General features: G+C 44.7%; 2 protein-coding genes across 4 annotated transcripts in view; one reads left to right on the top strand and one right to left on the bottom strand.

The window, feature by feature from the left end:
- Positions 1 to 16,198, bottom strand: part of ATP4B (ATPase H+/K+ transporting subunit beta) — a 290,606-nt gene that overhangs the window by 237,720 nt on the left and 36,688 nt on the right. The window contains exons 2-3 of one of the 3 annotated variants that reach the window (XM_063953102.1): positions 16,053 to 16,110; positions 3,966 to 4,152 (exon numbers count right to left, since the gene is read on the bottom strand). In XM_063953102.1, coding sequence (XP_063809172.1) covers positions 3,966 to 4,098 — 133 coding nt within the window. In that variant the 5' untranslated portion in view covers positions 4,099 to 4,152; positions 16,053 to 16,110. Of the gene's footprint in view, positions 1 to 3,965; positions 4,153 to 7,802; positions 7,990 to 16,052; positions 16,111 to 16,198 lie in introns of all 3 variants that reach the window. The other 2 variants (XM_063953100.1, XM_063953101.1) reach the window with 2 other exon arrangements.
- LOC135019438 (cytokine receptor-like factor 2) overlaps positions 15,249 to 16,198 on the top strand; it is an 88,863-nt gene continuing 87,913 nt past the window's right edge. Inside the window, exon 1 of the mRNA XM_063953098.1 lies at positions 15,249 to 15,380. Coding sequence (XP_063809168.1) covers positions 15,296 to 15,380 — 85 coding nt within the window. The 5' untranslated portion in view covers positions 15,249 to 15,295. The remainder of the gene's footprint in view (positions 15,381 to 16,198) is intronic.

Raw genomic sequence — 16,198 nt, 5'->3', positions numbered from 1 at the left:
AAGCACCTCATCAAAGGACCGGTACGTCACCCTGCACAGATCCTCAGGGATGGCATCATTAACTGAGGGCCCCACTGGCCAAGACAGATGCTGGATAAGCTTAAATTTTCCCGGGAATTTTTTCTGAACCACCCACACTGAGGAAATCACTAAGTCTGGCAAAGGGGGTTCCGCAAAAGGGCCAATCATCCTACCCAAACTGACCTACTTCATGACCTTCTCCCTAACCTGCAGCGGATACTCGGACGCGGAACATAAATTCCATAAAGGACCCATGCGAACCTCGCCCAGTACAGGTAGCTGAAAACCATGAAGGAAGCCATCCCACAAAAAAGCCACATCAACTCACCAAGGGTAGCTATCCTGCCAGCGTGACATGGTGGCAATATCAACTGCCGTAGGGGCCCTACTTCGCACCTGGAGTCCAGGGCTGACCACCCGAGGAGGGGCCTCCCGCTTCCCACCCCGGACCCACGCCTACATTCCTTTCTTAGAACTGGGAACCTCCACAGCGGAGACATTGGTGCTGAAAACAACATTTAGACCCAAAGGGACACCGTCCCTTGTTAAAGGCGAAACATTTCCCTACGGATGTCGGCGCCGCCGCAGTAGACGTCGCCCCCTTGACCGCCGTCTGCCCCCGTTTCAAGCCTGCCAACTCTGACAGACCAGCCATGCTGCTTGCGGCAAAACTTCTCGTCGTACTTGCGACAAACTGCCCCCTTCTTTGACTGGTTCAAACTGTGGATCAAATGGAGGTAACGAACCATATTCATGTGCTCATCTGGGCGCATTCGCAAGTAACATGCCATGAACACACAGAAACCAGTCAGCCAATTCATATAAGACTTATAAGCGTCCACGGTCTTATCCTTCACCGCTGCCGCCAGTGCCCGTCGGGCCTTTGACGTCAACGTGAACATGATGACTTATCGACTGACCTGAATACGCTCCCTAACCCGCAGGCTAATACCCCGAAGCATAGCCGTGTTCGCGCAACGCAGATCCTCCGCCGAGTCCTCCAACCCGGAAGAGCTAAGGCTACTAGAACGCCTGCGGCACCGGCGCTTGGGAGCCCTACTATCGTCACTATACGAATCCAACGAGGTAGACTCAGTAGAAGAGGAGGACCCTTCATGTCGGCCTCTCCTATAGCGGCGACCATGCTGCCGCGACCGCTCGCGGGAAGCCTCAGAACCTGACCCCGGGGAGCTAACGCTAGAATTCCCTGAGGACACCCTGTCGACCCCCAGTCTGAATCAGACGTGGACCCAGACTCACCAGAACCAGCCGAATGCTCCGCCACTCCAGGTTCAGCATGCACACCTCCATCTCCAGCGGGAACGCCAGTCTCGGAGGCCCCTGCAGCACCACCTGAAGAAGAAGACACAGAGGGGAGAGGAGCAGCCGAATCATCTACCACACTACCCCCTGAAGACTAAGCCGGCAAAACTGTCTGCGCAGTGACCATACCCCCAACCTGCGCGCCCCCCACTGCACCCTCTGCCTGTGACGAAGGCCCCTGAAGACCCAGCAACGACGCCAGAAGCTGTACAAACTGGGTCGCCAATGGGGCTAGCTGTGATCCCAAGTGCTGAACATCCCCCGTGGGCGCCTGCGCCATAGCCGCAGGAACCACCTGCAGCCCCCCTAGCAACGGGGCCACAGCGGAGGCCACCACAGACAACAGTGCAGACAGGGTTGAAAGCCCCACCCACGAAGTAGGGGAAGAGGCCGAGGCAATCATCGGCACTGCAGAAGTGCCCGCTATAGCCGGAAGCGGAGCAGCCCCCTTGCCATGGAGCTCACACTGGGCCCCAAGACCCCACCCCCAGAAATCACCAGCACGAAAAACCTTAAAATGGCTGCTTCCAGTCATCCCTAAATGGATCCTAACCACACCTCCTCACTCCTTCTCGATAGGCTAACCTACCTCACCCCATTCAACACCCAGCCTCCAGCCAAAAGATTAACCCTTCCCTGCCTGACAGCATGCAGTGCCAGGCTCGGGTGTTTAATCCACTCCATGCATATGAAATGAACTCCGTCTCCCTAAATATAAAGACAGCTCTCAATTAAATGTACAGGATAATAATAAACAGATTGAGAAGATCTCTGGTACTTGTGTTACTTGCACATACAAAAGATACTGTAGTTGCACACATCAAAAAGTGCTCTTAAGATACAATGGTGATCTTTTTGAGACAACACACAGTGAATAATCGCCATATATAAATGACAGTCCAAATTAATGGAGATTCACAATACTGATGCTCAGATCCTTCTTTAATTCTTATATAGTATCTGTAACAAAATGTGCCTTCTTTCCACAGTGCACTTGGCAGGGCGTAGGATAGACAGGCACAGCCCCCCCCCCCCCCCCCCCCCCACACACACACACACACCAAAGATAGTGCAGAGATCCTTTTAAAAACAAATGGTTTATTTTACACAGTGCACTTACAAATGTATGCAGATTAACGCGTTTCTGACATGTAGGGCGGAATCCAATTAGCTGCGGTAACTTGCTGTGTCTAATTAGTTCACGGAAGGCGATCCAATTAGCCTTAATAAACCGGAGCTTATCCCCGTTATCGGCACTTAACAAGAATTATACTAAAACTAGCTGAATACCCGTGCATAGATATGGAATTTCACGTATTTCCATGCGTATAACTTTAATTTTGAAGGACTTCCTGGTAATTACTACAGTAATTAGACTTACAGCAGAACATGCTCTGCCCGCCACTACAATCTTTGTCAGGCCGCACCTCCGGGCGGGCCTTCCCCAGATTGATGCTATCAAAAGGCTGGTGCTGACGAGAATAATCTGCCTCCTTCCCTGCCCCGTCTTTTCCTCTGATGCTGCCCTGCTCAGTACTGTAAATGCTGGGACGATAGGCCAAGCTCCGCCCGCTGTATGTTAAATATGTAAGGTTTGCAAGGATAGGCTGACTCTATTCCAAAGGGCCCTAGGTCTCCTAGATTAGCTTCTCACTCTCCTTAGGGCTCCTCCTTTGAGGTAAAAAGGTAAAGATTTTTGCTCAACACTTAAGGTCACTGAAAGAGCTGTCTGTTCCCTTTACACCGCAGATAAGCATTTGCTGACTATCAAGCTTTCCTTTAATGCATTTGTCAAAATATCTATGTCTCCTTTCCTCCTATTGCTCTCTGAGAGGTTTGGCAATGTTTAGTTTAAGTGACAGATTAACCTCTGATAACTGATACACTAACCTCTCCTGACTGAATTAGGTTGGTTAAGTACTTATATCTGAAATCTATATACAGTATATAAAAGGCAAATACCACTGACTCATCACAAAATCTCATGAACCATTAAGCTGCACTTCCTTGCCAGTGGCAGTTTTAGAGTCCATTATTCAAATAGGGGATCCACACTCAGCGATGTTTGACAGAGTTTAGGAGTGGCAGTTGATGTGACTCCCCTATTTGAATACTGGAGTGCTCTGCAGCTGCAACTGCAAGGAAGTCCAAGAACAGAGCATTGTGTCCTTCCCCCTCCGTGACTTGGTATTGCACCATGCATTCCTTATAGCCACAGGTGGATGTGCTGTCTTATCTCTCCTCTGTGAGGGGGGAATTAACTCACCCTTTTTAACCCCTTTGTGGGTGAAATTTCTAAAAATCCCTTCATAGTGGGTGCCTACATCAGAAAAGCAAGCTACTGTCCAGTTGTCAAGTTCCTAGACCTTATGGTTCAGGAGATTTTGTGATGAGTCAGAGGTATTTGCTACAAGGGCATTATATCATATTCATATATATATATATATATATAGAATAAGACACAAGAGGCTGCGGCACTCCAATAGTAAACCATGTATTGATTTACATAATCATAATAGCAAGAAAGAGTGGCGGCAACGTTTCGGTACACGCAGGTACCATTGTCAAGCCGCTTGCTAACAGGCTGTGAAAATAAACAGAATAAGCACAAAAGCACTTACCTAAATACCAAAACCCCCGGCGCTGAAGGAAGCCGGGTCCGGACGGCTTCCTGCGGCGTGTCCGTCCACGTTGGTCGCCTCCGGTGACGTCAGCGCACAGGCGCCAGCGATCTCCTGGAGACGCGTCATGCATTGCCTGGAGACCCGATGCCAGCCGCTGCAAAGCCTACCCGGCTTCCCCCAGCGCCTGAAGGAATAAAACATAAAAATAACATTAGGTGATCAAAACATATACATACGTGAGAATACAGGACAATAGACAGAAACCAATTGATTAATAATGATGCCACTACTAAGGTATCTACTTCGAGCTGCAGCACATAAGGAAACTGTTGATCTATATAGAATATATAACTGTATACTATAGACAAAATAAAATATCATGGATCAAAGAAAAATGTTCCAGTTATAGCGTTTATTCAGACCAGCAGGTGATACTTTATTTAAGTAATGAATCCATTTCATTTCGCATTTAAGAAGCTTTCCATTTCGATCACCCCCTCTAAGAGAGGCTGGGACATGATCGATGACCATGTGTTTTAGAGACGCTAAAGAGTGACCAGCCGATTGAATATGGCGGGCCACTGGTTGGTCAGAGTTCCCACTTGCAATGGCTTTAGCAATAGACGACCAATGTAGAGCCATGCGTTCCCAGACTGTGCGAATAGTTTTGCCCACGTAATACAAATTACAAGGGCAAATGATGATATAAATCACATAGGTAGAGAGACATGACAAAGTATGCTTAATGAAAATGGTCTTAGCAATGTGGGGATGTTTAAATGACGGTCCCGTAAGCATATGGGAACAGGTGGTACACTGGGGGCATTTATAACAGCCAGATGGTTTAGAAAGAAAATGTGTGGGGGGGGGATAGGTTTTGTAAAGCCCGTGAAGTCCGTGTGGACCAGCATGTCCCTGAGATTGTGACCTCTGGTGAAGCAAGGCATGGGTCTTTTAGATTTAAAACATGGCAAGTTTTTATCAGAGGCCACTATAGGTCACAGAGCTCGACTAGCCCTCTGTACCACCTGACTGGAGGTGGAAAACTCCATCTTCCAAGGAATTACCGATTGCTTATCCTTAACCTGCGGGACAAGCAACTGCTTCCTATCTAATGCCAAAACCTCCATTTTCTGTTTGTTCAAAGCAGTTAAATTGTAACCCCTGGCAACAAATTTATCTATGACAGTATCAATACTGGCTACTGCTATCTCATAACTACTGGCAATTCTGGCCACCCGGATCATTTGGGATTTAGGCAGCCCTCTTTTGAGTGGTTTAGGATGAAAGCTGGAGGATGACAGTAGTGTATTCCGATCTGTCGGTTTGGAAAAGACTTCAGTCCGTAGTATGTGATCTACAATGGACACTTTGACATCTAAATAATGGATGGATGTTGTGCTATAATTCGACGTGATTCTGATGGTAGTGGGTCTTGTATTGATGAACTCAATCAAACGCAGTAAACCCTTTTCATCTCCAACCCATAAAAAGAAAACATCATCGATGTAGCGCATATATGTCTTGATGCACCTCTTAAATTCAGGAATGGAGAAGAACATGAATTCTTCTTCCAGAAACATATATATGTTGGCGTAACTGAGCGCGACATTACTACCCATGGCGCATCCCAACAGCTGCCTGTAGAATGCGCCATTGTAGATGAAGTAGTTGCGGGTTAGAGTAAGTTCCAGGAGTTTAACGAAAAACATCCACATTTAAATCAGCAATCCCCTCTTTGATGTAAAAGGATCTAACCGCAGTTAAACCTTGTTTATGCGGGATTGATGTGTACAGACTATTAATGTCCATCGTGCACAAAAGTGCATCTGTTGGAATGGTCTCCATATCAGCCAAGTGGTTTAAAAAGCTGGTGGTGTCCTTGATTAATCGCTCTTGTTTTAAAACATATGGTTGAAGTATACTGTCCAAGTACATCGCAATGGGCTGATAAAGGGAATCCTTGGCTGAGATGATGGGGCGGCCAGGGGGGTGTGTCGGGTCCTTGTGGATCTTAGGGACGGTGTATAAAATCGGGCTAACCGGAAAAGGTTGTTGTAGTGCTGTCAATAATGCATCATCAATGTGGCCGTCAGATCTGGCTTGTTGTAAAATGCGGGTAAGCTCTGTTTGATATTGATGAGTGGTTTCCGCATCAAGTTTCTGATATACATCTGGATCTGCCAGTTGGCGTTCGATTTCTGACATGTAGTCACAGAGATTTTGGACCACGACAGCACCCCCCTTGTCCGTTGACCGGATGACAATGTCTCTATAACCCGAAAGGTCCTTTAAAGCTGAATATTCTTGTTTGCTTAAGATGAAGTGTTGGACCGCTGGTGCTTTAACAAATTTCTGGACCGAATCGTCCATCATTCTGGTGAACGTTTGAATGGAGGTGTTTTGTGAATTCGGATCAAATCTAGATTGACTCCTTTTTCTAATAAATTGTTGAATAGGCGTCGTAGTAGGTTCATCAACATGGTGCTGAAAGTGCTCCTGAAGTTGTAGGTTCCGAGAGAAGCGATGTAAATCAATATTCCACTTCAGGTCATTGTGTCTATTAGTAGGCACGAAGGAGAGGCCCTTGTTGAGGACCCTCTCCTCGGTCTCTGTAAGGATATGAGTGGAGAGATTGTAGATCATTTTTTCTTTTGGGAGGGTACTTCTTTTTTGCCGCGTGTTCTGACCCACGTGGCGGGTGGCTTTGATTTGACAGCTTGTTCTTTTGATTTTTTGACGTGTTCCTCCCTGGAAACGGAAGTCCCTTCTAAAGGGTCGTCAGAATCTTGTATTTGAAAATCACTGTCGCTGTTGGAAGCCAAGTTGTCTCTCCCCCTATTCTCGCGGCGCTGACGCCAGCTTTGTCGAGATCCTCCTTTCTGTGATTGTGTAGGAAAGCGGTCTCCACCCATCAACCAATGATAGACCTTATTGGTTTCATAGTCCTGCACCACTGTAACGTATTTCCTTAATTTGAACTTGGTCAGTTCCTTATGATATGACTCAATGGTAGCTTTAATCTTGGAATGCCAGTTAGTGTTAGCATCAGCTGATAATATTGGTACACTCGTTAGTTGAAATTGTTGTATTTTATCTCTTACGAGATTTAATTATTTTTCCGATTCTTTAATAACCAACAGCATGAGATCAAGCCCGCACTTGTTAACGATCCCAATCCATTGTTGGCAGAATTCAGGGCTGTAACGGCCTATAGTGGGTGTGTTGCGACAGCGGAAACCGCGGGGAATCATCTTCTCCTTAAAATATTTTGTGAGCGTGATGCCGTGCATTAAATAATCCACTTCACGCTTTTAAGCTTCACGAATTTGTTGTAGATTTCCTCAGCCGGTAATTCAGATGCTGAAATAGGCCATGGCTCTTTAGATAGAATCTCCTCGGCCTCTTCATCAGTGAAGCTGTGTAGCAAGCCCTTGGCTGATGGCATGATTCTACACCCCAGATTAGGGCCAGCATTATCACCCAACTGTGACTCCATGATTACAGATGACTTTGTTCCAAAGAGGTGGTAGTAGAAATCTCAGCAAGATGGTGCAGGGTTCCGTGCAGAGTCAATGACTCACAATAAACAGTCCAAGAAATGAACCCGCACTCAGTGCAATTAGAAATGTAACATGATGGGTGCCTTCAGTGAATTAATAAATAGAATAAGACACAAGAGGCTGCGGCACTCCAATAGTAAACCATGTATTGATTTACATAATCATAATAGCAAGAAAGAGTGGGGCAACGTTTCGGTACACGCAGGTACCGTTGTCAAGCCGCTTGCTAACAGACTGTGAAAATAAACAGAATAAGCACAAAAGCACTTACCTAAATACCAAAACCCCCGGCGCTGAAGGAAGCCGGGTCCGGACGGCTTCCCGCGGCGTGTCCGTCCACGTTGGTCTCCTCCGGTGACGTCAGCGCACAGGCACCAGCGGTCTCCTGGAGACGCGTCATGCGTTGCCTGGAGACCCGACGCCAGCCGCTGCAATGCCTCCCCGGCTTCCCCCAGCGCCTGAAGGAACAAAACATAACAATAACATTAGGTGATCAAAACATATACATACGTGAGAATACAGGACAATAGACAGAAACCAATTGATTAATAATGATGCCACTACGTCCGGACCCGGCTTCCTTCAGCACCGGGGGTTTTGGTATTTAGGTAAGTGCTTTTGTGCTTATTCTGTTTATTTTCACAGCCTGTTAGCAAGCGGCTTGACAACGGTACCTGCGTGTACCGAAACGTTGCCGCCACTCTTTCTTGCTATTATGATTATGTAAATCAATACATGGTTTACTATTGGAGTGCCGCAGCCTCTTGTGTCTTATTCTATTTATTAATTCACTGAAGGCACCCATCATGTTACATTTCTAATTGCACTGAGTGCGGGTTCATTTCTTGGACTATATATATATATATATATATATATATATATATATATTGTATAAGAATTTAGTCCTACAACGGACAATGGGGGTCTATTCATGAAGCAGTGAAAAGAGTGGTGAAGTGACCCAGTGGAGAAGTTGCCCATGGCAACCAATGTGCTAAGGTAACATTTATAAAATGCATTCTATAATATTATTTGCAGCAGCTGATTGGTTGCCGTGGGCAACTTCTCCATTGGCTTACTTCTCCATTCTTTCCACTACTTCATGAATAGACCCCAATATGTTTAAATGGAATTATTTTTCCCATGGTAGGATGTTTAAAGTAGAGATGAGCGGGTCCGGTTCTCAGAGAACTGAATCCTATCAGACATCACGTCCTGAGCCCGGATCCGAGCCCGGATCGGATTTTCCCGCCTGACTAGGAAACCAGAACGAGGCAAAATGTCATCATCCAGCTGACGGATTCTCGCAGGGTTTGGATTCCATATAAGGATCCTCGCGTTGCCGCCATTTTCACTCCGGCATTGGAGAATGTAGAGAGAGGACGTGTCTCCGTTCTCTCAGTGTCTGTATCTTGTGCTGCATCTGTCCAGTCACAGTGGTTGTGTCCTCTGCTGCCATATGTCCAGTGCTGCTGTATAAGTCCCTTACAGTGTTGCTGTGTTGTCCTGTATCAAACCAGTGGTAGTGTCCTGTGCATTAGTCAGTCCAGTGACCAGTCACAGTGGTATCCTCTGCTGCCATATGTCCAGTGCTACTGTATAAGTCCAGTCCATTGCAGTGGTGCTGTTTTGTCCTGCATCAGTCCAGTGGTGGTGTCCCTGTGCTGCCGTATATGTCCAGTGGTACTGCCATATATGTCCAGTGGTACTGCCGTATACAGTATGTCCAGTGATCCTGCCGTATATGTCCAGCGGTACTGCCGTATATGTCCAGCGGTACTGCCGTATAAATCCAGTGATCCTGCCATATAATTCCAATGATCCTGCCGTATAAGTCCAGTGATCCTGCCGTATATGTCCATTAATACTGCCGTTATTGTCCATTAATACTGCCGTTTATGTCCAGTGATCCTGCCGTATATGTTCAGTGATCCTGCCTTATATGTCCAGTGATCCTGCCGTATATGTCCAGTGATACTGCTGTATATGTCCATTGATACTGCCGTATATATCTAGCAGTACTGCCGTATATGTCCGGCGGTACTGCCGTATATTACCGGCAGTACTGCCGTATAAATCCAGTGATCCTGCCGTATAATTCCAGTGATCCTGCCGTACAACTCCAGTGATTGCCGTATATGTCCATTAATGCTGCGTATATGTCTAGTGATGCTGCCATATATGTCCAGTGATACTGCCATATATGTCCATTGATACTGCCATATATGTCCAGCGGTACTGCTGTATAAATCCAGTGATCCTGCCATATAATTCCAGTGACCCTGCCGTATAAATCCAGTGGACCTGCCGTATAATTACAGTGGTACTGGCGTATAAGTCCAGTGATCCTGTCGTATAATTCCTGTGATCCTGCCGTATAATTCCGTATAAATCCATATAATTCTGTATAAAGCTAGTCCAGTGGTGCTGCCATGTAAGTTCAGTGGTGCTGTCCTGTGCTGTATATTATTTACTCCAAATAAAAGGGTTATATACATTACTTATATTATTATCCAAATAATTTTTACAGGGTTTGCCCTGTGTGGTGTAGGGTACGCTCGCCTGTGCTGCATATTATTATAATAGCTTCAAATAAAAGGGTTATTATTATCCAAATTAATTTTACAGGCTTTGCTGTGTGTGTGTTTGGTTTAGGGGTACGCTATCCTGTGCCACCAATATTGTGCGTGTATTACATCTGGGCAAATTCCAGCATGTCCCATGTTGTTTGTGCCGCACACTTGTGTTGCTTAGCTTAGTCATACAGCTACCTCATTGCACCTCTTTTTCTTCTTTGCATGATATGCTGTTTGGGACCTAGCTTTTTAAAGTGCCATCCTGCCTGCAACTGCAGTGCCACTCCTAGATAGGCCAGGTGTTTGTGCCGCACACTTGTGTCGCTTAACTTAGTCATCCAGCTACCTCATTGCACCTCTTTTTCTTCTTTGCATCATGTGCTGTTTGGGGCCTATTTTTAAAATCTGCCATCCTGTCTGCCACTGCAGTGCCACTCCTAGATGGGCCAGGTGTTTGTGCCGCACACTTGTGTCGCTTAACTTAGTCATCCAGCTACCTCATTGCACCTCTTTTTCTTCTTTGCATCATGTGCTGTTTGGGGCTTATTTTTTAAATCTGCCATCCTGTCCGCTACTGCAGTGCCACTCCTAGATGGGCCAGGTGTTTGTGCCGCACTCTTGTGTCACTTAGCTTAGTCATACAGCCACCTCGGTGCAACTTTTAGGCCTAAAAACAATATTGTGAGGTGTTCAGAATAGACTGGAAATGAGTGGAAATGAATGTTATTGAGGTTAATAATACCGTAGGATCAAAATTACCCTCAAATTCTGTGATTTTAGCTGTTTTTATGTTTTTTCAAAAATCATCCAGATCCAAAACCAAAACACGAAAGGGTGGTTTTGGCAAAACCAACCCAAAACCAAAACACGAGCGGGGAATTAGAACCAAAACCAAAACACGTAACATGATAAGTGCCCGCCGCATATCTCTAGTTTAAAGTAATCGCCACTTACCATATAATTACATTATATGGTAAGTGGTGATTCTAATCCAACAATATAAAGAGCACAGATATAATCCCTTATTTTATAATGGCGCAAAAAGATTAGTCAGGGAAGGCCCATTGTGTTTCCCTGCTGGACTTCATCAATTTTTAATTAATTGTTATATCAGCATGACACTTATAAAGTGCATTATATAAAATTATACATAGCAGCTGATTGGTAGCCATGGGCAACTTCTCCACTGGCTCACTTCTCCACTTTTCACTGCTTCATGAATAGACCCCTTAATCACTTCTTTATCACTTCCAGGCTTAATACATCTATCCCATCACTCTTTATCCGTCTCCACTTCATCACTTTTTAAGGCTTAATACATTTGGGCCATGGATAAGTAAATTAGCAGTCTGACGTAATATTGATATGGTATAGATTGATTATTATCTGATTACTATTGTATTTCAGTACAGACTTTAGAATTCAAGTGTTTGAAAAGAAGGTTGGGTTGACTTTTCAAACAATTGAATACCCCCCTAAATGTCAAAAGGGGGAGACTGTAATAATTTATGAGGAAACTTTGAAAATATAATCATGTAGCCAGGCTGTTGTGGATGGTTTTGTGTCACCTGAGATGCTCTGCGATAGTGTAAAGATGGACAACCCCTGTAGCCTACAGCTATTCTGAGAGGATAAGAAGGGGCTACCTGCTTGTATTGAGATGTTATTCACTGACCTTGGCTAAGAGGTGATGGTCTGCCAAGAGTTGGGACACATCAAATTGGAATTAAACACGTATCCTGAACATTATCTCTGCATAAAGACTTCATCTACAACCCTGCTAATACTACTTACGTTGGCTTGTTGGCAGTCTGGACCTACCCATGGGACTTTGTTGGGCTAACTGATTCATTTGTTGGATTTTATTATTTCCAAGTGTGCCATGCTGTGTTTAAGCCTGTTCTTCAGAATTACACATTGTTCAGTTTTCATCTATAACCATGTTTAAGTGATCTGCAAACCCCGTAATCTCACATCTGTTAATTTCCTTTATGTAGTCTCCATTTGGATGGCTATAGCTCCCGCTTTATTAGAGAGTCTAATGGTAATGTCTGTTCTGAGGCTCAGATGTTTTAAGGCTTTCATCTCATCTTTTGTTAAATGTCTATTGTCTAGATCTGTAAAGTTGATTATCCACAGAGTCACCTACCATAAAATAAATGTCTTAATGCATGCATTAGATGACTCAATTTCAAATGTAGATTTTGCCAATAATTTCTGTAAATAAGGTACAATGTCCCGTTCTATAGATTCCTTAGATTTGCTGTGTAAAGTGTTCTAAGTTTTATTTGACATTGTAATTTATAAAGTTCTATAAATGGGTCAAATCACTACTATGAACACTGCACCTGCCATAGGGTTGGCACAAGCATCTGATGGTGCACCAATGGTGCATCGATAGATACACTGACATAGATTTGCGCTGCTGGAAGTGGGAGTCTTAGTATGAAGATCATGGTACCTAGCATCAAGAGCCGGCCCTAGGCACAGGCAAACTAGGCAAATGCCTAGGGCATTTGGTATGCTTAGGGGCACCAGCAGCTTCTGCTGATTAAAATGATATGCAGCATGCCTATATTCTGTGTATGACTGCAGCTGTATCTGCATACGAAATGCTACATTACAGTGTATTCCTGGAAATCGCTGTATCCTCGCATTTCGTATACAGATACAGTCACAGTTCCACACAGAATATAGGCATGCTGCATATAATTTTAATCAGCAGAAGCTGCTTGTGCATCCTAATCACTTACCAATGCAAATAAGACGCATTCTGCAAAAAAGGTGCCCGATGTTAGCAGATCTGGCCTAGACCTACCGGCTGAGACACGCCAGGCATCTCCTTCTGCATGGCGTATTGAGGCAAGATGTATGAGGACACATCTGTCAGAGGCAGAGGTCACAGTGTTAGCAGCCTTGTGAGTGCTGTGTACAGGTGGGTTGGTTGTGCAATAGTTTTTGGCATATGTGTAAGGGGTATTATGTGTGTCATGTGTATAAGGACATTAATAATGTGTGTCATATGTGTAAGGGGCATTACTCTGTGGTATTATGTGTATAAAGGCATTACTAATGTGTTGCATTATGTGTATAAGGTGCTCTACTGTGTGGCATAACGCATAGAAAGGGCATACTGTGTGGTCTAATGTGAATAAAGAGCAATATGGTGTGGTGTAATGTGAATAAGGAGCAAGTCAGTATTATGTAGTGTGAATAAGGGGCACTACTGTGAGGAGTAACGTATATAAGGTAAAGTGGTACTACTGTGTGATGTAACGTGAATAAGGGACACTATCACATGATATAATGTGAATAAAGTTGCACTACTGTGTGGCGTAATTTGAATTGGGGCTACTATTGTGTGGCCATGCCCCTTCCCAACAAGAACACTCACCTTTTTGGCCTGTGTGCCAAATGTGCGCACTGTTCCTATTTAAAATATAGGGGGTAGGAACACCAATATGAGGACTGCTATGGGTGAGGTGTGATGGTGCTGGGAAAGGGGTGCACGGTCAGATGCGTAACTAGCGGCGGTGCTAGGGGGCACCAGCCAAAATCTTGCCTAGGGCATCATATTGGTTAGGGCCGGCTCTGCCTAGCATTAACATAAAGATGTAGATGCAGCTGCAGCCAAAGCCAGAAAAGAATCAGGCCCTAGATCTTCTTTGCAAATAAGGGAAAATTAAATTTCCCAAACAAGGATCTATTACAGTATTCTAGTCACAGGTAGGGTCAGATTCATTGCTACCAACAAGAGTTATCAGTAGCAGAATATACCCCCCTGCAAGGGGTTTTGAGCTACAGTTTATTATACCACTAGGAATTGTTATTTATAAAAAGAATAATCACTGGTTCAGCTGATAGAAAACCAACTTCAAGAAACCAACTTCAAGGCATAATGGCCAGCAGCAAAGCACATTGCTAAGCTGGACTGGGCCCATACTGTTCATATGTGACTCCGCAGGGCCATGTTACACAGGAGAACTGCGCCTGGAAGCCCAGACTTAAGGTGCATACACACGGTGCAATGTAACCTTACGATTTTGACTAAATTGCACCATGTGACTGTGTACACAGCTTGCCATACCAATGTGCGGCCCAGCGGGATCAGTGTCACAAGAAAAAATAGACTGTGCAGGAAAGTCAATCTTGACTATGCAGTTCAAAGTATGCCATAGTCAAAATCGCACATAGCCAAAATCGCACCGTGTGTATAGACAATATCGGTGCTTCTGGGCTCTGGGGGAGTTCAAGGGAAATCGCATAGTCAAAATCGGGCATAGACAATATCTCACCATATGTATGCACCTTCAGGTTTCAAGGTGCAGATTTGTTAAAAATAAAAAAATATTTCTGTGGATGTCTACATTAGGGAGGCCAATCCCGAGCCTTTTTTTCAATCCCGGGTAGGATTCCTGGAATTGGGTTGAAGAGCCCCCCACCCCAGCACAGCCCACACAAATCCTCACCCTCGTGGGTAGGAGGGCATGCGGGCGGCGAGGTGTGATCCTGGCGGCTGGCGTCAGACTCCCCGTGGGTGGGAGGGCTTGCGGGCGGCAAGATGCAGTCCGAGTGGCTGGCGTCAGACTGCACAGCGTGACCTCTGACATCCTGTCACGCTGTGCAGTACGCACTGCTGAGGGCAAGGGGAGCCGGAAGAAGGCAGCCAGGTAGCGTCTGAGCCGACTGAGGATGCTCAACGCTGCCCCATTAAAAGAACAATGGGGCAGGTAAATCCCGCAACCTCTGGGATTGAAGCTTCCATTCCTGGGATTGAATACCGCCTGTTTTTTTGCCTAAATCCCGGGATCCCGACAATCCCAATCCCAGGATTGGCCTCCCTAGTCTACATGTTTATTTTATGACTACTGTACTGTATGTTTGTCTAAAATTCAATAAACATATGTTGGCAAAAAATAAAAATAAATGACATAATAAAAATAAATATTTGAATAGTGAGTAATAAAGCATTTGTCCATGTGACCTCACCTGTTATTGCCAAGATGAGAAATATTTTTGATTTAAAATGTGTAAGAGATTACCATTTTTTATCCTTCACATTGTGTTTTAGTTCCTTCCTGTTGTCATTTCCTCACAAACTTTCCTATAGTCAGTGAAGATCTTTTTCCTTCCAACACTGAGCCACAGCATCTTCTCTGCCTAGCCTGTCACACATCACAGCTTGTGAATGCACAGATTTATGCTGATCATGCTTCTTTTATTATTGGCTTTTCTAAATGCAGCTGTGCAGGCCAAAATCAATGCATTTAAAGGTAAGTGAAACTGTACTGGGTTTTTGTGTGACAATAGTGGCAAATACGCAATATTGTGCAGTTTTTTTTAAACATATGGCGGGATGTAATAGCGTCCGAGATTGCCGGAGGTGCGAGATCCCGGACAATTTCTGACTGTTTTTTTTAAAGCAGCTGTCATTTACAAGTCATGGTTTTGCCTTGTAAATAATTGTGGCTTTAAAAATATGATCAAGATCGTCCGACATCCTGCAGCTCCGGCAAGTTTGGACGCTATTATAAATGTTTAGTACAGTAATGTAATGTGCCTTTTTTTAAATTTTGTTTTATATGCTTTGTTTTTAATAATTTAATCTGAGTATGTGACCAAGTTATAGTTATATACAGTAGGGGAAGGGCAATATTTTACATGGACGGCAAATACAACTAAAGTGTCCTACTGGCCAATTCCCTTGACCCATTCAAAATTTGAATTCATCTCCACAGTATGTAGTAATAGGGAAATAGTCATTTGGTCAACAGTTACTATGTCGGTATTCATAAATGTCAACATGCAAAATGTAAAAATTGTCAGACTGTCGACATATAGGTTAGGATGCAGGTGGGAGAGTTAGAGATAGGCACTAGGGGGAAGGTTAGGGTTAGTGATAGGGGAATAATATTGCCAGAATGCTGGAGGATCACAGGTCTGACCTGGAAGTGACAATTTCATGACCTTGGAGACCCGGAAGCCGCACTGGAGCTGCTGGAGCTGTTGGGAGCAGGTAAGTGATCACTGTGCCACCAGGGATGATACTAACATGTTGACATATAATCACTCTCTACATGATGAATGCTGA

This window comes from Pseudophryne corroboree, chromosome 2, assembly GCF_028390025.1.
Source record: "Pseudophryne corroboree isolate aPseCor3 chromosome 2, aPseCor3.hap2, whole genome shotgun sequence".
Taxonomy (NCBI): domain Eukaryota; kingdom Metazoa; phylum Chordata; class Amphibia; order Anura; family Myobatrachidae; genus Pseudophryne; species Pseudophryne corroboree.
Note: the sequence above shows the minus strand (reverse complement) of the source record. Positions and strands in the feature narration are given on the sequence as shown.